General features: G+C 51.6%; 2 protein-coding genes across 2 annotated transcripts; one reads left to right on the forward strand and one right to left on the reverse strand.

The window, feature by feature from the left end:
* TGME49_222880 (hypothetical protein) lies at positions 1 to 8,092 on the forward strand. Its single transcript, XM_018779976.1, has 8 exons — positions 1 to 1,785; positions 2,160 to 2,228; positions 2,738 to 3,112; positions 3,766 to 3,821; positions 4,312 to 4,367; positions 4,562 to 4,719; positions 5,096 to 5,165; positions 6,824 to 8,092. The coding sequence occupies exons 1-8, from the start codon at positions 535 to 537 to the stop codon at positions 6,976 to 6,978; spliced, it is 2,190 nt and encodes a 729-aa protein (XP_018638324.1). The 5' UTR covers positions 1 to 534; the 3' UTR covers positions 6,979 to 8,092.
* Positions 6,372 to 27,897, reverse strand: TGME49_222900 (phosphoserine phosphatase). The gene is made up of 20 exons (XM_018779977.1): positions 25,096 to 27,897; positions 24,530 to 24,665; positions 22,573 to 23,960; positions 21,643 to 21,765; positions 21,098 to 21,182; positions 20,317 to 20,433; positions 20,005 to 20,115; positions 18,965 to 19,029; positions 18,336 to 18,432; positions 16,881 to 17,039; positions 16,143 to 16,239; positions 14,619 to 15,597; positions 14,005 to 14,184; positions 12,626 to 13,392; positions 11,814 to 11,924; positions 11,016 to 11,089; positions 10,464 to 10,621; positions 8,815 to 8,967; positions 8,471 to 8,580; positions 6,372 to 8,092 (listed from the first exon to the last, which is right to left on the reverse strand). The coding sequence occupies exons 1-18, from the start codon at positions 25,590 to 25,592 to the stop codon at positions 8,838 to 8,840; spliced, it is 5,274 nt and encodes a 1,757-aa protein (XP_018638325.1). The 5' UTR covers positions 25,593 to 27,897; the 3' UTR covers positions 6,372 to 8,092; positions 8,471 to 8,580; positions 8,815 to 8,837.
* Positions 27,898 to 27,938: the final 41 nt, after the last annotated feature.

A 27,938-nucleotide genomic window follows, 5' to 3' on the forward strand; every position in this document is an offset into this window, starting at 1 on the left:
AGCTGTCCTACGGTTGCTCGGGTGACCCTCCAAAATCGACGTGGCCGCCGGCGACGGCACGACCCCACTGCATCTTTTCATCCACTCGAACTTAGGAATGATCAACCGTCGCGCAGAAACTGTTTTCTTGTCCTGTTTTCGACACTGACGCAGGAGCTGTCGACTCACTTCAGACCACCTGCGCCAGTGTTATGCCGAGAGTGTTTGTCGCGCAGTTTCCAGGAATACCGCTGGAAGAGATCTCGCTGTCTTGACCGACACGAAACACTCGCCTGGTGCCTCATCTTTTCCAAGTCCTGAGGACCCTCAAAAAACGTTTCATTCTCTGGTTTTTCGCTCCTGTCAAGCCTTTAATCTCGTCCCTGTCGCGCGTCATTCCGCTACAGAGTCGCCTGCCTGCGGATAGTCGCCCTCCTTCTCTGGTTGTTTTCCATCCCCGTAACGAATCCTTCACCTGCATACCTTTACGTAGAGTTTTCACGGGTGGTCTCTCCAAGAGAATCAGTCTGCCGCGGTCCCTCTTACTTGCTCCTTATGCCGTCGTCTTCGATTTGTCTTTCTCCCTTTGTGGTCGCGGCGTTCTTTCTGTTGCGCTGGAGTCTCCCTCTGCTCGACCTGAACTCGTCTCTGTACCTCGTCGACGCTGCCCCTTGTGTCTCCGAAGTTGCGCAGGGCGGAATAGCGAAGGAGACGGGAGACTGCAGAGTCTCGACGGTCTCCCTTCCGCGTGCGTCTGCAAGACTCCTTCCCTCTCGACTCGCGGACCATGGGTCGAAAGGTTTCAGGAGCTCGCGCCAGTTGGTACGGAGAGGCTTAGCGCCTCAACTGGCAAGACAGAGGAGCTGCAAGGTGGAGAAAGGGGACAGTCGAGCTTCCACAGGAGAGACACGAAAGCTGGCGGGAGTGAGGTGCCGCGGAGCGACCCTGTGGACAAAACAAAGCGGCTTTCTGCATTCGTGTTCGTCGGGAGTTCCACGACTGAACGCTTTTCTTCACCGCTGTCTCCCCGAAGGTCCACCTTCGAGTGTCTCGATGACTCACCGACTCGTTCGCACACCTCGCTGTCTGTCTCTCGTTCCTCCATCTTTCTCCCTCGTTCCTCGAGGGCTAGAGTCCACTTCTATCACGCCTTCCGCCTTCTTGTCTTCTGCTCTCTCGCACGCTCCTCCCTGCTTCTCCTGCCCTCGCCTTTCTCTCCCTTCCTTCTCCCTCCGCGGCGCCTCTCCCTCTGCGTGCGAAGCTGCCCGCCCCTCTCTCCCTCTCTTCTCCAACTGCGACAGTCTGCTCCTCTCAGCCTCTGCCCTCCATCGCTCTCCTCCGCTTCTCCACGACTTTCTCGTTTCGCGTTCTCTCCTTGTTTCTCGCTCTGCCGTTGTTGCCCGTTCTCTTCCTCCTCGTCCTTTGCGGACCAGAGCTCACGCTGTCCCTGAAAACAGAGACAGTCACGAGCAGCTTCTGGAGAAATTTCAGCAAGAATTTTCTCGTCTCCAAAGGCTCCTGCCGGCTTCACTGTCGCCTCAGGAACCGGGCGTGTCTGGCGCTTCGCCAGCAAACTCGAAAACCGAGAAAAGCAGCGCTAGTACAAGCAACAGAGAGAAAGAGAGACTGGGAGAGAGTGGAGAAAAAGGAAGCGACGGAGAGGTGCCGACAATCCAGGAGCTTCGTGCGGAAGCTCAGCGGGAGGGGAACTTCCCGAAACGGGACCCAAAGGTTTTGAAGGAATTGGAAGAAGTCATCGACGGACTGTACAAGGACAGCGACGCGTCAAACGACAACCTATTCAACGTACGTACACTGGGTGTTCGGGCCGACGAGTATGGTCCGTGAAATAGAGATGTAGAGAGAGACGCGCGTCGCCGCCGGTCGTTTTTTTCCAGACATGAACCGTGAACAGTACCCCCCTTTCTGCAGCTGCCTATTTGTGTGTCCAGCATATCTTTGTAGACCGTTCATACGCATGCTATACGAGTCTCATTATATCCTTTTCACGAGTCTTCCAATGTCTGTCTGCGTGCAAGTCTTCTGGTTGTGTCATCTCGGTTGCATGTGAACGAGGGCGTCGTGGCTTGAACTCTGGTGGTGCAGACTGTCGGCCGTAACTGACTTGAGTAAAAGAGAAGAAGCTGTTGATGAATTCGATTTTCTCGTCTCTCCTGCAGCGTCTGACAAATCTTGTGAAGTCTGGGGCCTTTGGCGAACGCCTGCAAGACGTCTACGAAGAACAAGAGGTAAGGAAAAACCGAAGTGTGCTCGACGAGGACTCCCTACTCGAGTTGTGCATCGACCACGTGCAGTGTGGGTTCCGAACTAAAGAGGCTTTTCATCCGGTGTTTCATTTCGAGAACTTAGTCCCAAATAAATGGACGGTGCATAAGGAGCTTGAAATGGGAGAAGGCCTGCAACTTGGCATCCCGCAAACGCGCAAAGTAGCACGAAACAAGACTGCACGTACCAGACGCTCGGCTCTGCGTCGCTCGCAGGTTTTCTCGGCTTCTTTTCCGGTGCCGGACAAACTATAGAGGGAAGCGAAACATAGGGGAAATGGGTTCAGTTTTCGAGTTCGCTCACGTCGTTTGCCGGTGTCCCTCAGCCTCCCATCAATGACTGTCTGCATGAGAATGGAAACCACTACTTCGTCCCCGTAACTAGTAATCGACGTTGTCCCTCGTTTTCCCTCTCCGTTTGTTTCTTCCTGGTTGACTCGTGCGTTCGCTTCCTGACTGCGTGGGTGGTGTAGAAAGCACAACATGAGGCCGAAGAGGCACAAAAAAGGCGCGAGGCAGAGGATGGCTTCAATCCGCACGACGTAGCAAAGGCCGTACGGGAAGCGGCAGCAGATCCAGCAGCGATGAGAGTCGTAAAATCGATCATGTCGGCTGGGAATGCACCGGCGCGGGAAGACGCTGGAGAAAAGACTGATCGTCCAAGAGCGGATGCGGACTCCCAGGGCGGAGACGCGAGCCAAGACACTGAGAGCGAGAGAGCGGTCGAAGATCGGAGACTCCGACAGGCAGCGGAGCAGTTTGCAGAGGCTCCCGAGACGGCAGCCGCAAGGAAAAACGAAAACGACCTTTTGGACATCATTCGAGGGAGCACGAGACAATACCTCGAGGTGAGGGAAAGGGACGCGGTAGACAGAGAGACGCACAGTGTATGTACAGCGGCGTGACACAGAACAGAAATCGTTATTCAGAGCTCCCTCGTTATTGAGCCATCTTCAGTTAGGAACGACGGCTCAGCGACAGATGGAACACGTGAGGCAGCTAGTTGGGGTCAGTGGATCTGGCCACCATGGCACTAAGGTGGCTATTCAGTTCGGGGATGAGGAAAAACCAGTTGGAGACAATCGATCAGTAGAAGTCGTTTCTCCATTTGACTTCGGTCGCGCTCATCCACGCGCAACAGGGTACGCCAGGTCTACTGAAATCACACAGACAAAGTGCATACGCCCATATATACACGTACATGTGTACATTTATGTAGATGCTTGTATAGACAGTAGATGTAGGCGTGCACATGGTGATGGTTGTTGTTCTCGCTTTGAATGTGGAGAGGAGAGACGACCATGAAGGAAACAAAATAGCTCGAGCTTCTTGACTTTTCTTGAGGATGTCGACTTCGCTCACTGGACACTCTCCACGAGACAGTCGTTCTTTACATCGGGTTGCTTCTGAAGAAAAGGGATAGCTGATGCTTTGCTTCCCTCTCGAACAGAGACCGAGGTTTCGGGTATCCTCTCTTTCTGCTTTTATGTGCCGTTCTTAGCAACTGGATATAAAACCGACACCACCGGGGAAGACGCGCCTGGATGACAACACTGTGTAAGTGCTTCTTGCAGACAGGTCACTTGTCTCACTGCTCATGGCTGTTTGCTCTCTACACAATCCAAGGGACTGTTGTTATCTGGAACGAATCTCATTGGCCAGCTCTTCAACGCGTACGTCTCTGCTCGTTGGCATCCGTTCTTCGTTTGTACGTCGACACGTTTCCGTTTCTTCTTTTCGTCTTTGCAACAGAAGAGCTCCTGGCTCGAAGTCGCCCCTCCGGTTGGGCGCTGGCCGCATTTCCGTCGCCTGCGTGTGGACCTGAAAGACACTTCATTACTCAGCTGCCTGTGTGTCCATTAAAGCCTTTACTCGACGTCTTGAGGCGATAGCTCAATTCTGACGCCGACGCTGTTTCAGCACAGTCCCCCACCATCAGAGCGTTGTGCGGGCAGCCGGTTGCCGCTGGACAGAGAATGCATCGTTTCCGTCCGTTCGTTCTCAGCGTTTTGGGGTTCCCTTTCTTGTGCTTGTTTTGCTTTCGCAGGATCCAATGGAAAGAAGAAACCGACATTCTCCAAGTTTGGATTCCTCTTCCTCCCAGTGAGTCTCGGTGAAGTTAGATCCGACGGTCTCGACGAGAAGCGAGTGATGTTTTACGGCCCGTTCCGTTTTCCGCCATTATGTTTTCTCTCCCTTCTTTGCGTCCCTGCTTTACGCTCATTTCAAAGGCGGCTTGGCTTTCAACTCTGTGCATGTGGGACTGCCCTTGTTCAAGATGTGTGTTGTCCATACAGATTACATCCGGGAGAGCATCGATGTGTCGATGGCACGCGCACGCCTCCGCGTGACCTGTCGAGTTTCTGCAGGGAACTCGCAAGACCAGAAAGCTGCACAAGACAACGCTTCCGTTCAAGAACAGAAGAACGAGAAAATCACCATTGTCGACCGGCAGGTGAGTCGTTGACGGTGGCGAAAAAGAATCGCGGATGCCAATCCGTCGAAATCTAACGAAAGTGGGTCTTTACCCAGGAGGTCAGCATCGAAAGCTTACACGCGTTTTTATCAAGTGCACTGATGGACGTACTTTACCGTGTAGTCTACGCCCTCCTCGGTGAATCACATGTCGATTCGAGTGTCCAGGCAACTGTACATATCAACAGCTCGAGACACGTATATGCGCAGTGTTTAGTCAAATCGGCATGTCTCGGAGGGAACGTCGGTGATTCAAAGCAAGTGCTGAGGGGAAAAAGTTCTTCCTCGTGGAGGACAGTGCACTCATGTTTCTAAGATAGTGGAAGTTTAGTGGCGCCAATGTGCATGTGCTGCAGATGAAAGGATATATCGTGAGCGCTGACGCACACTGGAGTCTTGCGTCTTACCCTTTCAAACGCCGAAGCGGTGAGAAAGACTCTGAGACACGGCAGCACTTTATTCACGCGGTGGGTCCGAAACGAGCAGACTCTCGAGGCATTTGGGGCGAACTGTTTGGGCAGCCTCCAAGCAGAGAGGAGTGGATGTTACAGAATGACGAGAGATACACCCAACTCGACGGCACGAAACCCCCGCCCCCTCATGTACTGAAAGAAGTCCCCGAGCTGGACCAGCCTGAGGTAAAAAACTTTATAGAGGCGCTCCACAAAATGAGGGAGGACGCAGCAACGGAAGAGAAAGAGGGTGGTGAAAGAGTGGCAGACGGAGAAAAATCGAAACGTAAAAATGAAGCCAAGTACGGTTGACACCGCAGGGGAGTAACCAAGAAGGTCGAACATTCGACAAAAGGACGACACCCCATACGAGGGAAGAGGTGGACAGAGACAGGAACTTGTTGAAACTCGGATGTTAGTACGACACAGTGGGAATTCGAACAGTGAATTTGAAGTGGTAGTCGTAGTGGAACCGCGACGATGGCGACAAAAGGCAAATATGAAATAGAACGAGTGGCAAGTACCCATTGATACTGCGCAGCGTTGCTTGAATTCGCCTTGTTTTGTTCTGACATTGTATAACCCCGTCGCTCCTTGCCACCACTGAGCAGGCGGACCTCCATTTTTTGCACTTTCGAGACCCTTCAAACAGATCTTCATCACCGTGAAACGCATCACCGTCTTGTGTTGCTGATTTGGGTTCGGGGTGATATCGAGACAATCTTAGCGGCTCTGTCCGTTGAACGCGATTACTCGCTCCTGCAGCTGAAGATCCCTCACCTTTTTCCACTGCACCCACCCCCCCTAGTGGAAGTCTGAAACAGTTTGTTTGCCTCCGTCTCAGGAGCTCCGTATTCTGACAACATCGATGTGCGCTTCGTTCCCTCCTGTCGCTCCCGCTTTTCCACTGATAGCGCTGACTGCGGAGCAGCTATTTCTATCTTCACTGTAAAGGTGTCGCCAGGGTTTACTTCCTGATGTCGTTGGCCGTTGGAAAATGTGCGGAGAAAAACAAAACAAAGTGGCAAATCGGACCACCAGCTGGGAAAGTCTGGAACACTTCTGTGTAGCTCACACACCCATATGCCTACCAACTTGCTGGTGGGATGATGGGTTGATTTTGCTAAACGGGCACGCATAGTGGAAGTGTCGTTTTGGACACGGCAGTTCTCGAAACAAGGGCAGCACGGAGAGCACGCTTCCTTTGCCAGAAGACAAAACAAATTATTGCGTCGAAATGACGCTGTTCATTGCTGACGAACTTTCAATGCCATCAAAGTCCTCTCACTTGTGCAAAAACAACCTACTTAGCCTGTTGCGTTTACATATGAAACAATTGTAGAAGCACGAACACTTCAAAAATCGGATCATTGTATAATCGCTCACGTTCTCGCGTGAGGTCACTGGCAGACAGCATGACTGTGGAACACTCTGCCTGTCTCGAATGCCGTCAAGAAACAAAACTGGCAGGCTTCGTAATAGTGGTACAACAGCAAATTACATGTAACGTCCAGAAAACCCCGGCAGATGATTTGACGCTGAAAAGTAGAACACCCCCTCCAACAGCCTCTTGCGTTCTATGTCGCTAGGACACGCACTGGCACCGAACGTGACTCCGTTTATGTGACTCAGGCAACCAGGTTCTTTACGACTGCTCTACATCGCCATCCCACTGGACACCTTTAGGTATCTGGAGGATGAGAAACTGTTTCACGGTAACTTCTCCATTTTTTCGCGCTTGTTTCCCGTTCGCGGTGCAGGTATGCAAGCCAAGTCAGTGTACATGACCACTGAGTAATGTTGCATGAGGACGTGCTTGTCGACAGATAACTCTCGAAAACGTAGGACCTCGTCAGAAGCCGTTACGGAGGAGTGTACGAAAGAAACGGCGCGGAAGGAAAGCAGAAACTGTGTTTCAGTTCCGTTTTTGCGTGTCAGTGCAGTAGTGCCCAGGATAGACGCAAAGATACTTCGTGTTACATCCTCGAGCTGGGCCATCAACATGAGCGGCGTGGCAAACCAGAAAAACTCCAGCAGTCGTGTTGTGCGTCACAGCTATTGTCGAGTGAACAATAATTCCGCCTGGCCATTTTGTCCTCTGCCTCTGCTCTAAATAGGAGAGCTCAGGCGTTGCTAAGACAAGAGGCAACGAAAATTCTCGTCACTTCTTTAGTTCCCCACTCGGCGCAGCGAAACGCTTGAAGGTAAACACCGAAAATGGATGTCGGTACCGGGGCACAACGTGTCAGCAAGTGTGGATCCTCGCCGACAATATGCGTATCAGCGCCAGGAGCATTTGTGATCGAGAACGGCTACAAACGTAAGTGTCGAATGCTCTTCTCGTTATGCTCGCAAAAGCCAGAGCGCCTGCGGCCGAATCCCCTCTCCCAGTAACCGCTCACACACGAGTGGACAGGTGACGTGTACATACACCCCGATCTAAAGCTCCAGCATGTCGCATGTGCATATACCTGAAGCCTGTGCCGCTGTTCCTCGCCTCGACCCGCGGGAATCCTAAGGTAGAATCAGAGCTGCAGAAAGGCCTCGAACATCCAAAGTATTGCTGCTCTGATTTTCATTTCGCAACCGAAGTGTATGCAGTTTACTCGCCCTGAACTCTACGAGTCCTAGAACTGTCAGCAGCACTCAGTCAACCGCGACAAGCTGAGGAGACTATTGCAACTATTCGTAGTGCCTTCTCAGCCTCATCTGGACTACAACTAGAACAGCGCGGATAGAAACACTAAATGGTGGGGTCGCATCATGGTCGACGCCCACGACAACGAAGAGAAACACATTTGTCCGAAGGTAATTTAACGCCTGCAGCCATGGAGCCTCTTCGGACCACGGGTCGGTTTAGTCATCGCGAACGTCTTCCACCTGTGCCAGTTGCAGGGCATCCTGAACAAAATAAATCGAAAAAAAAAGCCCAGAAACCGATGTGGAAGAGCAGAAACAAAACCGCTTGCGTCTCCCGCGCAATCCCTGCACCTCGGTGCCATGATGTCAACCGAGAGTCTCGCTCTGTTAGTATCGTACAGTTACATCTCCTTGACACACATGGCTATATATCCGCCTAGTTCTACGCGTCTGCTCTGATGTGGAAAAAACGCCAAGCCGGCGACTGTGCACTCTGCACATGCATCGTCGAACTCGAAAGCGAAAAGTGGACCGATTTCGGATTTTGTCGTAATTCTGCTTCTTCCCCTTCTGTTGCACTCGCCGGCCAGTGCAAAAAACAGCCAGAAGCCCTCGTTTCGAAGCTGAGCATGCGCATACCTTTTCGCTTATGCCAAGAAGATGAACGAGGAGAAACAGATTCCTCTGATTCAGCTGATAGTTCGAGTTTTCCTTCACACGTTTCTTCGCACAGAATGCCACGCCCATGCCTGCCAAGAAATCACACGTAGTCACAGTACCGAGTTCGCTTCCTCCCTCGATTCCCTTCTATCTACAGATTTCACCTGTGGTGCGCATGAAACCCACCAACATATTGGTGAGATGGTTTTCATACACCACCGACGCGAGCTGTCGCTTCGTATCTGTTGCCTTCTGTTCCTCACTTGAGCACGCAACAGACTCTGGCTTTTGTCTCTTCTTCGGCGAAAATTTCGTGTGATTACCCGCATGCAGCAAAAGGGGAATGTCATTGGAGCCGTCGCCGACAGCAATGACTTGATCTACTTGCACCTGTTCGACTTCCGCCAGCATGCGCATGAGAGACACTTTCCTTTGAGCTGTAACGACAGGGCCTTCTACCTCTCCTGTCACGGTTCCTGCATTTGTCACATGAACGAAAGAGAACCGAAAAAGGAAAGGCGATACAAGGCAAAGACTGCGGGCCGCATGCGCAAAGGAGACGACGCAGACAACGAACAAGGAAACACGTGGAAAGCGAGACCAAGAGACACCGCGAAACATGAACGACACGGGTGTCATGGAAGACACAAAAAGAACAAACGCAGGGGCGCCGACGCGAAAAACGACAAATCCTCATACATAATGACATCGAGAAAAATAGGAGATAATGGGAACAAGAGGAAAAAGTGGAACTTTCCATGGGAGGCTGATGATACCATTACACGGCTGCCAAACAACGCATCGATGCAAAGAACGAAGGACAATGAAGCTGCGAAAGGCTGCAGAGAGAAGCGCGTTACAACGCCCAAGCACTGGACAAGAAGCAGACCTAGACAGAGTGTTGTCGGACATCAATTTTCGACACAGATATCGGAGGAAAAGAAGCAGAACACCTGGCTCGAGACACCGCGACGAAACCCGAGAACAGAGGCAAACAAAAAAACGCAAAGACGTCTGAGTGTCCTAAAAAACGAGGAAGAACCGTGCAATGGCAGAAACGCCACACGAGAGGAGCGCAGCGGGGCAACACGAAAAACGAGCAAGCAAGAAAGATACGAACCCACCTGTGCACGGGTCGATCTGTAAGTGGTTTGCAAATGCATGGTGAAGCTTGAGAAGCTTCTTTATCTTTCGTGCAAAATATGTGAATCCTCCACTGATGACCGCCAGTCGATACCCCAAGTGCCTCAGAATGCGACAGAGGGCCGCTGCCCCAGGAGTGGGTGTCAGGCGGGCAGCCACCGCATCGAGCGCTGAGCTGTTTGTACACCGCAAAACAGAGGGCACAGAACCGAAGATGGTCGAGGAATGTGACAAAAGCTCCACTGAATAAAAAGATGGTTTTCACCCAACATCTCTGCGATCGATGCAGCCTAACGTGGGAGCATGTGTCTTCGCCCAACGCCGACAGAAACACGAATGGTCTCTCTTTTCGTTCTTTTCTTTGTGGACGGAACGCGCACTGGAAACCGAGATCAAGTCCGTGTATCATAGCCACTGCCGTATCACGCTGGTCAGTGGCCGATGTCTGTGAATGTTTCGAGGGGAAACTTCCTTTTCTCTCGGGCTCCGCGAGATGTTACCACACCAACAGCGACACATCGACTGAAAGCGTTGACGGGACGTTCTAGCAGACAGGAGACGCTGTATCCCTCCTAGATTTGATGATATCGATCTGACCACTCCTAAAGTTTGCGTGCCTTGGGGATGTTCCGGGGTTGGAACAAAAAAATCGCACACATCTGATGAGGTCTACCTTTTCAGCAGTCGCACTGACAAGGCGTCCCGCGCGATTGAAGACTGAGGCAACTTGTCTTCAAGATGAGAACCCACCCAACACGTGCCAGTTCACTCTCTTCCTCAGTCTGTTTTGAGACTGGACACAAAACATTTCTGGAGTTCTGTCGCCTACCGCTTGATTCCCTTCAGCATCTTGACGCGCTGCATGAGACTTGAGTGGAAGTCCAGGTGACCCTCCATGGCAGCTTGCGTGATGGCGGCCACCTCGTCCATGACACCAGCCTCTCTGGCTAATTCGTCGATCACTTCTTCGCAAACCAGCGTGGAATCCTGTGTCAATGCATGCACATACAAAATGCATGTAGTTGCAGATCTGCTTGAGACAGCTGAGGGCGGCGGACTTCAGTTTCCTACGAGCCACCAGGGGCGCCCCGCATGGGCTGAGGTAGCCACGCTGATCCATGGGGAAGCGCAGTCACGCTGCTTTAGGTATCCAAACAGTCAGACGGCCTGGGTGGGATCCAAGCTGCCGACCAAACCATTCTAGTGAATGTGAAGACACTACTAGGCAAGAGGTCTCTACACCTACACACCGGAAACAGCGGCGACGGAAGAAATTCGGACTTCTGCGCGGAGCGTTTTCACCAAGGGGGAGATCTACGAACTTTGACGGCAGCTGCACTGGGCGTATGCACAGCTCACAATATCAACCCAACAGACCTACCATGTCAAACACGACAAGGCGGAGGCAGTACCGGGATATGTCGTCAGCCTGCAGCGCAACGTCCGCTCCAAAGTCTGCAGAGGACAAACATTTTGAAGAAAAGGTTTCAATAACGACGTTTCTCAAAGGGGCGTTCAACTTGTAAAAAGAAAGGACAAGATAATCACGAAAAGGCGCCTCCTGCGCGCCCGAGTACACTCGAAGTACACAGACACTTGGCAACATGCAAAGTCCAGCCTTTCTTGTCCACGATCCAAAGATCGCGAACATCTCGTTTCAGTCTTCTCGCGCAATTCTCGTCTAGTTCTTACCATAACCAAGCAAAGGCAATCATACCCATAATACACATACAGGAAGATACAAAGCATGCTAATACATTTATATATATATATATATATATATCCACAAAAGTTAAAAACATGTACGAACATACAAACATAAAGTTAACACGCATGCAGATAGAATGACATGCGTGCCGTCTTGTGTCCCTGCGTATGTCATCTGTGTGCAACAACCGAAATTAAGACATTTTAGAAAAACGCGATGCAGAGACAGCCTCGTTGTGAGTCACTCGAGAGAGCCTCTTGGGTGCCATCTCGCACATATCGCGCTGCCCCCCACTGTTTCCTTTATCGTCTGCAATTCGTCTACCACCGTTCTTCCACTTCCACTCGTCTCTTCTTGCACTGTGACGGAAGCACTGGAAGCAGAACGGGAAGAGACTGCAACACCCGCAGGAGGATCGGGAGCAGAAAAACGTTGGGAGTCCGAGAAGGAAGGACTTTTCTGAACCCTCACCTGAACAGACAGAGAGTAGCTGTTTCTTCAGCTGCTGTACATCCACCAGTGGCCCAATGGCGACGCGGAGGCGAATCGCCTTGGCCACATTCAACGAAAGTCTGTCGATTTCTGCAAACGAGAAAAAAATGAAGAAAAAACTGTCCTTGAGCATGGCCACATCTCAACAGTCGAGGCCGAAATAAAAGGCCCCCAGCTCGCGGCGTTCCTCTCCTTCGATAAATCCGAGGAGACAGCTTGAAGGCGATGCAGTTCAATCTTCTACTTTGTTGCGTTGACCAAATACGTTTCATCTCATCGATATTTCATTGGCATGAGGGTGATATAACTACGCAGACACCACCGGTCTTGGGTGAAATCAAGTCTAACACCGCACTCAGAGGAGCACACAGCAAAGGGGATATCCACCAGCTTTTCACCAGCAACTGTTTCTGCATATCTATGTCGAGACGCAAGAGTGTCTATACAAGCGAAAACGTCTTTTAACACACCTGCACTCGAATCGCATGCACTGAACTGTCACGAACGCGTCCATTTGCGAGTGGCTGTGCCACCCCGTAATGCCCTTTTCAGTCTGAGCTTTGAAGTCGGCGAGCGATCGGTGGCGTCCCTTAGTCCATATGTATCTTCTTGGATCTCGAGTGTATGTACGCCTCAACCTCTCTCTGAGCGACACAAGTGCCAAGAGGCACCTGTTTCCACACATGACATGTTTTGTGTGCAACTTCAATCCCCGACTCGGGGGTCTCGCGGTACTGTTTGATTTTCGCAGAGTTATTTCCTGTCCGTGTACATGGAAAATAGAATTGTACCTTCGATATTGATCAGGTTGTCGTACAGCAACGCGAAGATGTGGACCAGGAGCTGTGGAGACACCGACGGCTCTTCCATAACGACGATGTAGAACGATCGTGCGCTTCCCTCTTCTCTCTTCTCAGTCAGACTCTCTCTATTCTCTGAAAGGTTCTCTCCGTTTTCACAAGAGCTCTCTCTCTTCTCAGCCCAGCTCTCCGTCTTCTCGGAGAGAGCGTCTTTCGCTTCTTCTCTGCGTTGCCCGAGTCCGTCTCCCACGGCGTCTGGACCACCATGACACGTTCCTGAGGCAGCAAAGGCACCCCGCGACTCGCCTGTGTCTGTCGCCTTCGCTGCGGCCGCCTCGCGTTCGCAGGTGTCTTCTTCTGCTTTGTTTCTCCGCTTTTCCTCTGGCGACCAAGACTGCAGAGAAGACAGCGACGCGGAGGGCGACACAGGGACTCCCGGGGGGTAGGGAGACGCTCGTCCGTTCGGCGGCAGCTGGGGAATGAATGAGGCCTTCAAGCCCAGACATGAGGCGACGAAAAGCACGTCTTTCACAGGCGACAGATGCTGCGAAGGCGACGCCAACGCAGGGAGGCCCAGAGACTGAGAGGAGACGCGGGGGAACAGAGGCGCCGCGGACGAGACTCCACCGCCAGAAGACAAAGTCAAAGCAGCCACAGCAGCTGCCGCGACATTCGCGGGCGGAAGAGAAGAAAAGGAGTCGCTGCGGCCGCTGCCGGAACTCGTCAAGCGCTGAGGTGCAAGCGCTTTTGAAGACGGACTGGAAAGAGAAGAAACGCCCAAGGCTCCGGGTTCAAAGTGGAGAGAGAACAAGAACTGCGGCGGCACACGCCGAGAGCACGCGCCTGCATCAATCTACTTTTCAGAAAGACTATGTGCATGGATTTTCGTTCGACAGGGGATGTGGTGGACAATGCACGAGAGAGGCAGATGGAGGAATATGCGACAAGGTGAGACAGGTGGAAAACGTACATCTCTAAATGCGAGAAAAGGCATGCAGAAATAGCGAGATAGCGAATGCAGCTGAAGGGGTGAGAGAACAGGGACAGGCCGGCAGGTCTGGAGTCGAACAGGAGACACCCTAGAAAGAACAACCGAAACGGTGTCTCTACGTGCCAGAGAAAACAAAGTTCGATGTCGATCAAAGTGTGGAACCGCGTGAAGAAGCAAGAAACACTGGCAGTTTTGTTTGTGCCATCCGATAAGCGTCGGATGTTCAACTCCAACACCTTGAACGGTCTTCAGCAGCCCAGTAACGTGGTGGTGTACACCTGTCACAAAGAACTCGGTTGTGTATGTATCTCACTGTTAAAGTCATGTTCAGTCTCCTTACATGTGTGCCGTCGAGAATGCTAAAGAACTTGAGACGTACCTCATCCAGGAAAGTGTCATCCCAAGACAAATGTGGTGATGAAGGTTGACAAGCTGCAGAGCCTCGATGCCACATGACGACGTGCCTCCACGTACACCGCGCACTGATGCCGGTGTACATACACCCGAGCTCCCGCCCCCAGAGCGGCCTTGTTCGAATGGCCGGAGCGCCTCGAAAATTCTGCATGCCCAGACGCACCAGACAGAAGTGAACTTTGCCGGTGGAGGCAAGATTGACAAACGAAAACATGCGATCTGCGACAGCTCTACAGTTGTCCAGTGTCTCGCCTCCTCGATCTTGACGTGCCTTGTCAGTTCGTGTTTCTTTTCTCTCTTCGGCCTCTCATCTAAAGACTCGGGACACTCTCTCCGTTCCTAACTTTTTGGTTCTTGGCACCGCACTGCAGCAGCAGTGGTTCTTCTAGTGCTCTGTTTCTCCTCTTTCTCTGTTTCTCTCCTCTCACTGGTATCTCTGTTTCTCTTCTGTCTCTACCTCTGTGCTCTCTCTCCTTTCTCTTCTGCCCCTACATCTCTGTTTCTCCTATTTCTCTCTTTCTCCTATTTCTAGCTTTTTCCTATTTCTCTGTTTCTCTTTATCTCGGATTTCTTCCTCACCGCCACAGCTGCGGCGTTGCGTCGTTGGTTCGCACTTGGCCGTAAACGCAGACGACGGCCCTGTCGACTCTCTTCTCCCCGCGTGAGTTGCTTGCCACCGAGGAAGCTGAGGAAGTGACCCGCAGGCCCTGTCGCTCTTCTGGACTCTCTTTTGCCAGTTTCATTCTCTCCAAGGGCGCACTGAAACACTCGTCCCTCCTCGCCGGAGCATCCCGTGGCGCGCCGTCCTTGCCCGAAACGAAAGCAGACGCGGGAGAAGAAGAGGGAGATGACGACGAGGAAGAAGAGGACGAAGCGAGAGACGAAGAAGACGACAACGAAGGGAAGTACACGAGAGTTGTTTTCTCCTCTGAACACGCATGACGGATCCCGCTTTCTGGTCTCCCTTCTGCCGACCTTGTTCTTTCAGCCTGTTCTTCAGTCTTTCTCCACAACTGCGTCGCTGATTCCTGCGGCTTCTCGCCGCTCCTTCCCTCTTCTTTGTCCTGGGCCTCGCAACTGTCTCCGTTCACTTCCCTCCTGGTAGCGACCTCCTGCGTTCCTTCCCGTGTGCCGTTTCCCTCCCTTTTCTCTTTTCGCCTCTGTAGCGGGACACTTGGCCCTGGGGGGTCCGTTGACCCCGGGGGGGTCGCTGGCGCTAGGGGAGTCGTTGGCCTTGGGGGGCTGCTTGGCCTTGGAGACCCCTCAGTGTCTCTCAGCGCGTTTGCGTCGCCGTCGCAGCTTTTTCTCAGTCTCTCTTTCTTCCGGACTTCCTCGGTCTGCGAGTTTCCGACGTCGGGTGGAGAAATCGTATTGGCATTTCTCACGCTTTCGTCCTCCGAGTCGAGGGAAGAGGGCTGAAGAAACTGAGAGAGCAAAGAAACTTGGTGTCTCTGCACCAGAGCCGTGAGACCCAAAGGATACGCAACGTCCAGAGACGCCTCTACAGCCGACGCAACGAAGGTGCTGTGGAACTCCTGCAGATGACGATTCTTCATGCCTGGACAAAGAGAATAATAACAAAATACGCAGATAAAGAAAAACAGTGGATGAAATGTGGGGGCGCGGGTGCGAGAGAGCAGGGGGAGGAGCAAACAGATTAAACAAGAAGAGGAAAGATGGAGGGGCAGAGAAGTAGGGGAAGGAGAGGTACGGGATGATAAAGGATGTAGAAAACGAGGAGACTCAAAAATGAAAAAGAAGGAAACTCATGTGAGACGAAGAGGGATGGAAGCCCGAGATGACACGGATCCAAAAGGCACACAAGGAACGGAAACACACAGTACACTCGAAAGAACAAAAAAGTCGCGAGAGAGGCGGGCACAGCGAGATGAGGGAAAAAGGGACCAGGATGAAGCGGAACAGAGGCAGGGAAAAAAGGCAGAAAACCGAGAGAGGGAAGAAGATCCGAAATGAGGGATACATGCGATCCGTAAAGAGGCAATGCCCTCTGGCAGTTAGAACGAGAACATGACACAACTGGCAAGCGTTCGTCCAGAAGACGGACGACAGACAGTTCAGTTCCACATAGCACCTTCAGCTTACCAAGAAGAAGCAGGAACTTCGAAATGTCCCGATCTCTTCGCGCATTGAAGGAGAAACAGAACCCGGCCGCCCCGTGCAAAAAGTCGAAATTCTCGTACTGTAGATACACCCCGAAAAAACAGGGAAAAACTCAGTCTCGATGACTTCACTCCCCACACAGATGAAACAGCTGGATCTCCTTCTTCCCTCCTGTGTACTCGCAGTGCACAAGCAACTCCTGGTGTACGCACACCCTATCGGCATGATGCTCGCGACGAGGGGAACAAACGCCACCTTCACTCGCTCCTGAGGCTTACTAGATACAAGAAATGCCAGTGTCCTCCTCTGTATTCTCCTCCCCCCTACTTCCCGAGAGTCGAGTGCGTGCAAACCTTACACGAGCCAGTTTTCTTTCCTCTCCACGTCTAACTGCCTGTGCATATCCACATATATGTTTGTAGGTATGTTTTTCAGAGCTGCAGCGGAACGGATTCCCAGGCCACGAAACAAAAACGAGGTGCATACGAACTTTGTCGAGAAAGCGAGTTGAACGAACCGACAGGTTGCGTCCCTCTCTTGAGTTCTGCTGTCCTATTCTCATCCCATCGTCGCTCTGACTGTGTGTGTCTTGCTTGTTCGTTTCAATGCAGATAGTGATATTTCAAGCAAGGTGTTGCACCTCTTTGGGTCCACAGTTCCGTCTTGCAGTGTTTTTTGAAAAGTCTTTTCGGCAACTATTCAGTTTTTCTGTAGTCTCACATTCGCTAGGACAAAGAGGGCATCGCGTTCCAGGCGCTCTTTGTCTCTGAGCAGCTGCAGCCAGTCCATCTTCCGTAGAGGATCGAGCATGTGACTGGTCGTCACCTCACTGGACGAGCTTCCCCCCACCACGCGGCCCGTTAACGCGCCCTCTCTGACCTGAAAAAAGGAGAAAAAGAAGAAGAACTCTGGGGCCGAAGGGAGAAAAACAAGAAAAACACACAAACACAACCGTCCGACTCACAAAGGGAGAACGACACACAGAAGAGAAACCCGTTTTGGATATGGAGATAATGAAAAAGGAAACGAAGGCAAATCACTTCTTGGCCATGGCATGGGAGAAGGAATAAGCACGAAACAACCAAAGAAAGAGACACAGACTACCAAGGTCTTTATGCCTGCTGCACACCGCCACCCCAGTGGACTGTTGAAGACAGCTGAAAGTGTTGCAGCTGAGCATCCGGCAAAAAACCAAGCTTCGTCCACCTGGCTACATTTTAGCAACAACCGCGTTGGACTCCACTTTTCTATTTCACATCGGCACTGTTCTACGTGGGGGTTTCTGCGTTTCGCAACTGGAGCCCTATTCAGTTTCCTAAGGAATTGTGTAGTTCGTGATTCTGGAATTACAGATGCAAAAGGGGGAAGCCCGACAAAGGACAGAAAACGAGTCTCGCAGACTAGGAGCAAAATGCTGTGTACGCCTGAGTGTGGCCTCTCGAGTGTAACAAGGTGCGTCAACGTGCAGCGCTGGAGAAGCCAAAAGAACCACATAAGGCACAACTGAGGAGAAAAAGAACTGAAAGCTGTTTGCACCTCCTTTGAACCTCCTAAGTTCTGATCTTGCTTTCCTTCTTCCTCATTTTCTTTACTTTTCTATCTCCGTTCTCTGTGTCGTCTCAGCTGCGCTTCTAGCCATGGCGTGTAGATCTCTATCCTACGTCCCCCCCCGTCGAGGTGTACGTACACCGTAACACAAGAGACGCGATTCAACGGTGTGACAGTTCTTGTTTTCTGCCAGAGAAGAGCAGAAACAAGCGTCGAGAGGAAGGCTCTTATGCACACAGTCAGAGACAGGAGAGGGAAGAAAACAGACGCATGAAACGAAAAAGAGCAAGCAAAGGCTGCAGGCGCCAAAGGAGACGAAGAAGAGAAAAAAGTTAAAGGAGCTGAAAATATAGAGAAAACGAAGAAGAGCAAGGATCCGAAAATGGCAGTGTAGATAAAAAAACACGAGATGAAGAAGACAAAGGAGATAAAGCAGCCGAAAACGATAAAACAAATGACGAAGATACGTGAGATGAAGAAGATGGAGGAACTGAAGAAGACAAAAGCAGAGATTTCAAAGGAGGCCATCCTTGTCATGCCTCGTCTGGAACCTGTGTGAATGCTGTGTCTGTTTGTGCGACTCGTCAACACCCGGTTCTTGCATGGTGAAGGGAATCGTTGACAGACCTCAAAGTGGTTCGAGAGGACGTAGTCGATCCCCAGAAGTCTTCCAACGCAATGTGCCACTTCCTGGCAGCTGTGGGTCATCAGCGCTGTCCGTACACTGCAAGGATCGAAGACAGAGCCACGGAAAACGGAAATGTGCAGAACGAGGCTGCGAGACGTGCAGCCGTGTGTACCCCTCCAGCAGCTCTTCGAAAAGTTAAATGAAAACCATGCAAGCTCCAAGTGTACTAGGCAGGGACATCCCTACATGCAGGTGTGCGGCAATATGAATACTCGCGAGTATAAGATACACTCGACAAGACAGGAATGCATGCAGGATTCTTAGAAACCGAAAACATGAGATGGTCGCACATATTCTCGACTTTGTTGCGACGGGAAGCCAAGATCACTTCTTACTCTCCAGTTGGAGACACTTTCAGCGGCATGTCCTTTGTTGGAACAGAAACGGAACCCATTTCGTGCAGTGGAACTCTCAGGTATGTACAGTGTACAGTCCCTTGTTGTTTCTTGAACCTTTTTTCCAGCGGACTCCTTCGCTAGTCTTTCCCGCATGCGACGCAGAGTTTGATGGAAACGTGGAACTGTAGGTTTCTGAAGCACCTCCTCTCTTTCCTTTTGCCTTGCTTTACCCCAGTTTCTTCAAGACAAACATCAGAAAAAACGCTCCTCTCGCGATGGTCAGATGCGGGAGCACCTGCGGAAAAAAGACAGGAAGCAGATAGCTGAATCCTCTCAGGGAAGCATTCCACATCTACAGACGGAGCAGCAGCATGGAAATTTACGATGTTGCATGCTTCAACAGCCCGTTGGTGTATTCTTTGGTAGCTGCACTCACGTGACTCGTGGCCTGTGCAGTTCGAGTTATCGTAATTCACCTACCGCTCGGATGTGTAGTTGTGGTGTACGTCCACTTACTGTAGTCCCGCCACTTGTCGAGGCTCGAGAAGTTTCCGGGCAATTAGATTGGGCACACTGAACCGGCTTTTACAGATTCTTCCTTTTCACCGTGAGACGGAATACCCCTGCCATCTCACATCTACGTCTTTTCACCTGCGTAGCCTTTTCTTGTGCATTTTATGCGGAGTTGAAAAGGCTACCGTCTACACGAGTGGTGTGTTAGGATTTACGTCGCTAACATGTCGATGAAGTACCAAGAACGACATTCCAGAAACCATATCTTCTTCATCGACTCCTCGAAGTCTGGATTCACGGTACAATGTGACTCGACTGAGAGAAAAACGCTCACGAGTTGTACAGACGAATGCCGAGAGAAACAGGGAGCCAAGTAAAACAGGGACGAAGTCCACGGAGAGCGAGAGCAAAGAAAGAAAAAGAAGAGAGAGCGAAAACCCTGGGACATCTCGGATGAGAGACGAAAGCAGAGCGCTAGGACTTGGATTCAGTGAACGAAGGCCTTCGTGTCAGTAAACCATTTACACCCACTCGACTTCTTTTTAACCACCGGCAGTGCTCTAGGCGAAACATGGGGAGTCCTGTTGTCACTCAACATGCTTGCGGAGAAGGAAGAGAAAGACGATAGGATGTCCATGGCGGTTTTCCGCGTCTTGTGGAGATGCGTGTAAGTGAAAATATGAGTCCCACTGAACTTTCAGAGTTTACGCGCAGACACCAGGTTTTCCAACGAATTCAAAGCCGAAGAAGAACGAACCTTTTTGACGAGATCTGCAGCCCGTGCGCCTTTCAGCTTGGTCAGTTTGCGCATGTACATCCTCTCCTCGCTCGCGACTCCCCCATGTTCTTGGAGGAGAGACTGAGAAAACTAAAAGCGAAGACACAGACGCAAAAGGCAAAGTGAAGTCTTGAAGCCTCCAGTCCGAGAGACTCTGCCGTGGTGCAGAGAAGAGAACATGGCGGGAAGTAAACACACAAACAGTCCAGCGACGCGTAGAAGAAAGGTCGCCCAGTATGTGGAGACACTGCACAAAGCGGCGTCTCCAAAACGTTGGACATCCACACTTGCCTTGTCAAGGTCGATCTGGGTGTCGTTACACTGAAGCATCGCGTCCATCACGTCTTGTTCGACGAGAACCTCATTCAGACCGAAGACCACCAGCGAGTGGCATTTTCGCTTTAGTGCCTGCGAAAGAGAGACGTTGGAGGGGCATCTAAAACAAGTAAACTGCAACATGAACATCGATGTAGACTCGACAGGAAATCAAAGTGAGTCCGGAAGAACCTCACAGACAAACGTCCCTGAGACAGCGTAATATGTGGACTCCTGTTTTCCCTCGTGTCGGCCGCAAGAGAAACCGAGTCCTCAGACGCTAGGATGACCACTGCATTCGTGCTGATAGTTGCCATCTATCAGCGAAAACCACTTCAAAAAAAACGCAGACTCTAAAGAGGTTCCTCGCAGGGCCGAAGCATTTACATGCATGTGCACACGCACCATGTACGCCTGTCCATCTGAATGTTTCATAAACATGTGACACGTACATGAGCCTGGTAAACACACACTGTTATGTACAAACATAGTTATACATATATATATATATATATATATGCATACACATTACACAGGGACATATCTATATGAATTATAGATGCACACATACATGCATGAATACGTATACCTCGTAAGAGTAAAGAGAAGAGCCAGATACGTAGAGCACAGGGAGGACCGAAGGGTTGTGCAGAAGCACTGATAATGGTATGGTAGCACTAAATCCACCTCGAGAGACACCCCAAGTTCTCTGAGCCGACAGGAAAAACAAGAAACGTTTTAAGAAGGGAAGTCTTACGAAATCGTCCCATCTGAGGAGCATCTGTGCGTCGTGTCGTTTGCAGATATTTCTCAGTTCGTCTTCGAGTGCCTTGATGGCGGGCCTGCGTGCAACGCAGAGCCGGGTGACCCCCCGTCCAGTGTACGTACACCTCAGCTCCTTCGCACCCACCCACCGCCAACAACGGAAACGCCTCCAAGCATTTCTCCCTGAACGGTGATGCTCCCAGTACGATGGAAACGGATACGAGATATAGCATAACTCTACATTCTGTGCCTCGAAAACATGGCCGATATAGAGCAACCTTGGTGTCGTACGAGTCGTCTTCTCTACGGGGGGAAAGGGTAGTCCAGAGGTAGACGAGGACGAATCAACGGTCGGGTGTTCAAATATAAGCGAGAGGGCCACCATCCCGGACGGCCAAAGGGCAAGAGACGCAGAAGAAAAGGTGAAGACCGAGCTTTCTCGAGACGGCTCGTCCTTAGCGAAGGGCCACCCGGAGACACCAGCCGCGAGAGACACAGAATGTCGACGAAATCGTTTCTCTGCACACATGGACTTACTTGTCGCGAGGGACTTTCGTTTGAAACGGCAAGAGACTCGCTGGAAACTGTACTTTGATTTCCACGCTGTGCACTTTCTCTCCTGCACCTCCGTTCCCCAGTTCAACGCGTTCAAGCCCCATGCTGCGAGTCCATTCACATGAGCACAGTTTGCATGTGGTTAACCTCCATTGAGCTCCTCGCTCTGAGCACTCGTTTCGCAGAAAGAAGCGACACCAGCTCCTCATCGAATGGAGAACTCCAGCTGACAGGTGCAGACAACCAAGTCAATCGAGGCGCTGGACACCGCCACGCAAAAACAGAAACAGAGGAGAAGAAAAAGCAGAACTGCTGCGACAGATGTGCTCGCTAGGAAACTCAGCTGTCCATCCCCCACCCCGCATTGACATTTGGACTCAAACACGCTCTTTTAATGACGGTCTGCTCTGCCCCCGGTAGGGTCGATCTTGAGGAAGACAAAAAGCTGCTGCGGGGAACGCTAATGGCAAACTCAAGGCGTGGGCTCCCAGCATAGGACGATTCAAAGATTTCGTTTTTTCCTGTCTGTCGTCGTAACGAACCTTTCTCGGCCAGACACAGAGACACACGTCTCTGGTGGCGCCTCACCACCATGCGTAGAAAGTGGACCTTACGATCTTCTCGTTCTTTCACTTGCCTTCGTTCTGCTTCCTGTTCTCCCTTTCATGTGTATCTCTACAAAGCCTGCTGAATCTACGTGCTTCTGTCTCCCCTCCTGGATTTGAATTCTCATGAATTCGTCTCTTCACCTTCGGATTCAACATCATTTCTTCTTCTCCAGTTTGCTCCTTCTCTCCTCTTTTCTTCTGTCTCTTCTTCTCTCTCTTCCCCTCTTCTCTCTCTTCTCTCTCTTCTCTTCTTCATTCTCTTCTCTCCTTCGTTCTCTCCATCTTTCGTTTCTGTGCCGCGTACCTTTGCACGGTCGCTGTGGCTCTGAGAAGCGCGGCCAAGACGTCGGCCAAGAGCGTCGCAGCCAACGCAGGGCGCGTTTGCAGGAGGTGGACGACGACGACGTCGCTCCATCGGGGGAATCCCAAACCGGGCCAGCCGGGCGGTTTCTCGCTGTCTCTCTCGCGCTTCGCGCCTCCGTCTTCTCTTCTGGCCTCTCTCAACGGCCCTTCTCTCTGTCTCATCGATTCGCTGGGTGGTCCAGCAGCGGCTGAGAGTCCCTCCCTGGCGGCGGCCCTCTCGCCTTCAGACAGGTCTGCATGCGCCTCTCTGAGAGACGTCGGCGAGTCTCGGAAAGACCATCGTCCCATGCCTCTGCTCTCTCTCCCGCTCGCCTCGCTGCCTGTGCTGCTGCGCTGCGTACTCCCACTTCCACTGCTGTTGACCCTCTCTCTCCACGCGTCACCCAACAGTTGTCTGTCTCTCATTTCTTTCTCTCCTCTCTTCTCGTTCGTTTCCTTCTCTCCTCTCTTCTCGTTTTCACTTTCTCTTTGCGAATTTTGGTCTCCAGATGCGTCTGAATCTTCGACTGCATATGCGGTTCCCTCGGCCGCTGCCGCCTTTGCCTTCGCCTCTGCCGCGGCCTGCACCGCAAAAGAGACTTTTCCAGCGACTTTTTCAACTTTTTCGACGTCCTCTTCTCCCGCAAAATCTGCTGCTGAGACTGCCTCCGCAGCAGCTTGAGCCGCCAGCGCAGCTCCTGCCGCCGCCTCCGCCGCGAGTGTCGCCGCTGCATGCACCGCCTCTCTCAACTGTCTCCCCGACAGAGGCGCCTTGATCTCCCAGGGGCTACGCTGTCTCCTCGAGATGCACTCCAGAGAGCCACAATGAGAACTCGAGTGGAAAGAACAATGCGACGTGTAGAGTGTACTAGAATGAGGAGAAGCACAGTGAGAAGCGGAATGGGGAGAGACACAAGCTTGAGAGGGGAAAGGTGGTAGATCTCCGGGAGCTGTCGGCACACCTGCGGAGGGTAGACTGCTCGGATCGCTTGGATGTCTAGCGGTCATGTGGCTGCTTGCAGAGGTGTCACAAGACGAGGGTGAGGAGGCTGAGACCCGAGACGCGAGCCGCGGGGATACCGAGCGCATTCCATCTTTGATGAGATGAGACCTTTCAGCTTCGATTTCCTCGCGTTCCTCCTCAGCTGCGAGGGGGCCTCTCACACTCTGTGACGGAGACGGTGAGTAACAGAGGGAGCAGGACGGAGAGGTTGGGAGTCGAGAAAAAGAGAGACTTGCGAAAGAGGACTCCAGCCGCCGAGGATGGGAAGGAAGAAGTTGATAGTCTAACTCGTAGTGGACTTGCGCCGCCGTGAAGAGACAGGCCTTCAGCACCTCCATCGCCACGTGCTGTAGCGCACAACGGGGAAGACAGTATTTACAAAAAGGAAACGGGAAACCTCTAGCGTCGAGAAAAATGCAAAGTTGAAGTGTCAGAACATGTAGTTGGAAAACACGAAAGGCTCAAAATTGGGGAACGACACATGCCAAAAAAATGTCGCGCTGACGCGAGAAGCGAAACCGGGCCAACTCAGGAAAGTGTATAGTTAGCGAAACTGTTTCCAGAAAACGGCGGAAACGCATTATACGTTCTCTGGTGATGGGATGAGAAACTCAGTGGAAGACGACTTTCCCTAGAAAAGTGGAATCTGGCAGCAAACAGAAAATAAATCAACCGGTGCAAACCACTCAGATCCCGCAAAGAGCATGCCTTGTTGAATGAAACTGCAGTCGAAGGGCCACGTGCAGCTTCAGATATATATATATATAAATATATATATGTAAATAAATAAATATATATAAATATAAATGCGTATATACATGGATGCTAATCTTTAATCTGTGAGTCAGCAGTACGGGACCTTGGTAGAGGTAACAAATAAAGTGAACGTTAGCGTCGTTGCATGCATGTGTCTTGCCTGGTTGAGCTTGACATGGTAGTAGAGACAGCACATGGTCCCGACTTTGATTTGACGGACATCGACGAGCTGGACACCCCAGTCTTTCCACTCTATGTCGATCTCTTCGTCTTCGTATCCCTCGGCAGCTAGCCATCTGAAACACATGGCGAAACAGAAAACAAAGAGGCTGCAAGTTCCTCGTTCTTCTCTTTCCGCTGTGTTCTCCACTCGCTTAATCTCCTCTTCGACTGTATGGGATCGTCAGTAAAACCGACACCCGAAACGACGTTTGGGAGATCGACGCATAAAAGCAACACAACTCAGGGTTGTTTTTATCCAGGCCCTTGACGCGGCGGCCAAAGGACGACGCCGCAAAAGAAAGCAACAAGCACACCGTTCGACAAAGTAGCCTATCGCTGATACTTCAGCTGCTACTCCTGGAGAGGTACTCATTAGATTTAGGAGTTTTCACTATGGTTTCAAGTTTAGTTGTAGCTATTTTCTTCAGAACCAAACCTATAGGTATCTTCTGCAACAGGCAAAAAGTTATGTCGGATTGAGCGTTTTCCTAGCGTGCTCCTGACCTCGCGAACTGTAGTGACACTCCAGGTCTGTCTGTCCCCTGCGCGTAGAGAATCAAGTGGCACCTTGAGTTCCTTTGCTGGCCTTCCAATGGACCGTCCAGTCTCATTTCGTCAGCTCGTTTCTTCTCCATTTCGCCGTTCTGAGACGGAACGAGAACGCGAGTCACTGCCTCCTCCCCTTCCTGTCGACTGCGCGTCAGAGAAACCGCATGAAGAGCAGCCTCTGCTCCCCGTCGGGAGTGGCTCGCGTCCGCCTCTCTGCCGTCGTACACGCACTGTTCGTCTCCGTTTGAGCCGAAGAAGTACGCGCCGCCTTCACCGAGAACCTCCGGAGATCGTTTCTCCTCTTCTGCATGCATTTCTGCAAATCTCTCACTCTCCGACGTGCAAACGCCTTCCACACAAACTTGTCCAGAGCTCCTGTGAGTGTCGGCATCTGTGCCTGAAAGAAAGGCGTGGCGCGTGAAGTCCAAATCCGAGCTAGGTAAACTTGTCATTTCCTGAGTACCTCTTGAAAAAAGGCGAGCACCATAGATGGACAGGTGCTTTCCGTCAGGCAAGCGGGGCTGGTCCGTCACCCGAAACGCAAAGTTCGTTTCTAGACTTGACAGCGGAACAACACTGCCGCAAATCCAGAGAAAACGGGCGCAAGTCGAAGGAAGCCGAGAGCCCGCATCAGGGCAGAGCCGTTCATCAGGTGCAGCACCTGGGGAAGACCGGAATTGACACACGCTGCGAACCTCTACCGGCACAAACGTGGAATTCCGATAAACCTACATCGAACAGATAACTCATGAATTCGCGCTGCTCTTGAGAACTGTTCAAAGGGACGTCGCGCAGGCAAAGGAAACATGGAACCTGCACAACACTCCCAGAACGTTGGATGGGAATGATTTGCAATCTCTACAGCGTGGGAGAGAATTTAGGATGTTTCACTTTACTCTTGAACACCTGCATCCGGCATGCAGCTGCTGTAATTTGAACTGCTTTGTTCGTCCTAGTTGCGTCTTCGAGGCCTTTCGAAACAGGCTTACGCAACACGATGCACCAGTTCAGCGCGAATCATCTGCAAGCGACGGTAGATCCGCGAAGCACGTCGCTTTCGCTCACTTCTCTGAGTCTCAACGGATGCTCAAACTACCCTTGGGATCAACGCGGTGTGTAGTCCGGAACCGGCGTCGGGAGGCCCAACAGTGACTGGTGCGTAGAGAGTGACTAGTTGCCCTTCAAACAAGAAACCAAGGTTTGCTCCACTTAGTCGAAGAAACCGGAACTCTCGGCAAAGCATCTCAGTACAAAAAAAAACAACGGAAACCAATGTTTGCTAAGCTCGCTTGACGAAACCGAAGCTCTTGGCAAAGAGCAGAACCCTACAAGCAGCTGTTCACCGTCACCGCCGGCGCCTGTAGTTCCGCAAACCGTAACGGCGTAAATAAAAAGACCAGATAAACTCGTGCACTCTGGGTAAGATGCCGTTTCACGTGAAAACGATGAAGGCGAGAACTTGGCGGGTTCCGCTTAGAGCAAGGGTTTTTGTCACGCGCTTCCCTGCGACGGTTCTAGTTCTGCTGACAGCAGCCACCGCTGCGTCCGCCAAGAAGGCACAGATCCGCACATGCAAAGAATGGGCAGGTATCGGACTCATGTGTAACCCAGATGAGAGGATGGAGGGGAATACAGGGAGAAATTCGTAAAAATCACACCTCTGCGAAAAGCTGCCGGCGGATCGCGGCTCAGGCTGAATCACGGTTTTTGGCGGAACACAGCAATCTGAAGCAGACTTTTGTGGCGGGTAATTTATTTATGGACGGAGAGAAAACCCATCTTCGAGGCTGACTCAACAGTGAATGACACGCGAAAATGCGACTAAGCCTTCGCCGCTCCTACACGCACAGTGCCGGGCACCCGCCCGCTGCGTGGGCAGCTTCAAAGGATTTTAAAAACGGGTGAGGACCCCCGGCACACGCGTCTAGACTTGAAAAACCAGAGAAGAACTATCTCTCGGAGTTGGAGATAGACTTAGGGAGCGCTGCCTTTTCTGAGGTGTGAAAAGCGGTAGCGGTCGGCCACAACGAGAGCCTCCAACGCGACTATTTCGACCTTGCAGTTGACACACCGTGTCCAGCTGAGGTGACCACACGGATCCAGGGCGTTTTGGGGCCGGAGATCCCTGTTTTACCAGATGAGACTCCTTCAGGCCTCTGTGAGGCTGGTACGGGCGGTTTCAATCGCCATAAACCGATTTCCAAACTGCCCATTCACTTTACCTGCCTCGCTAGTGGCGCGGCACTCCACAGGCGAGTGCCTTGAAGTGACGCGTGCCTCGTGGCAGATTCAGTTTCTCTATTCCCGTCTTGTTTATCGTTTGAATACGGGCAGACGCAGGGAGATATGAATGGTAAGTTTGTTTTGGCTGGTGTTCGAAGCCTTCCCTTTGCTAGAAAGCTGCTGCCCCGTAGGCCATTGACGCACCCCCGCACTCCACCCACGATCCGGTCAAGTGTGTGAAGCCCGCCGAGCTCGTTTCAGGGGTGTCTTCGCGGGATGTCTCTAACAGAAATTTTGGGGGGATAGCGGGGTTGCACGAATAAAAAAGGGCGAGACAGAAAAGGTTCCTCCATCGGCGCTTCCTAGTCTGTACAGACACACAGAGAACCACTAAGGGAATGGGGCAGGATGTTGAGCAATGCACGCAACTGGCAGAAAGGCACGCGAGCCACTTGGAGCTCTTTGACGGCTTTCAAACTAATGATTAACCAGGTTTCTGTACCGGTAACAGTAATGTGAAATATCACTTTTTCGTGGAACTTGCAGTTTGACGTATGCGTAGGATACAGTATCGA

The sequence above is a fragment of the Toxoplasma gondii genome, chromosome II, assembly GCF_000006565.2.
Source record: "Toxoplasma gondii ME49 chromosome II, whole genome shotgun sequence".
Taxonomy (NCBI): Eukaryota; Apicomplexa; class Conoidasida; order Eucoccidiorida; family Sarcocystidae; genus Toxoplasma; species Toxoplasma gondii.

What these genes read in the sequence shown, in the direction of transcription:
- TGME49_222880 (XM_018779976.1), top strand. Translation starts at nt 535, where the DNA reads ATGCCGTCGTCTTCGATTTGTCTTTCTCCCTTTGTGGTCGCGGCGTTC. An exon ending in ACGTCTACGAAGAACAAGAG is followed by an intron (nt 2,229 to 2,737) that starts GTAAGGAAAAAC and finishes TGGGTGGTGTAG; the next exon opens with AAAGCACAACATGAGGCCGA. An exon ending in GCACGAGACAATACCTCGAG is followed by an intron (nt 3,113 to 3,765) that starts GTGAGGGAAAGG and finishes TGCCGTTCTTAG; the next exon opens with CAACTGGATATAAAACCGAC.
- TGME49_222900 (XM_018779977.1), bottom strand. Translation starts at nt 25,592, where the DNA reads ATGACAAGTTTACCTAGCTCGGATTTGGACTTCACGCGCCACGCCTTT. An exon ending in ACGAAAGTCCCTCGCGACAA is followed by an intron (nt 21,183 to 21,642) that starts GTAAGTCCATGT and finishes CGTTGCACGCAG; the next exon opens with GCCCGCCATCAAGGCACTCG. An exon ending in CCCAGATCGACCTTGACAAG is followed by an intron (nt 20,116 to 20,316) that starts GCAAGTGTGGAT and finishes CTTCGCTTTTAG; the next exon opens with TTTTCTCAGTCTCTCCTCCA.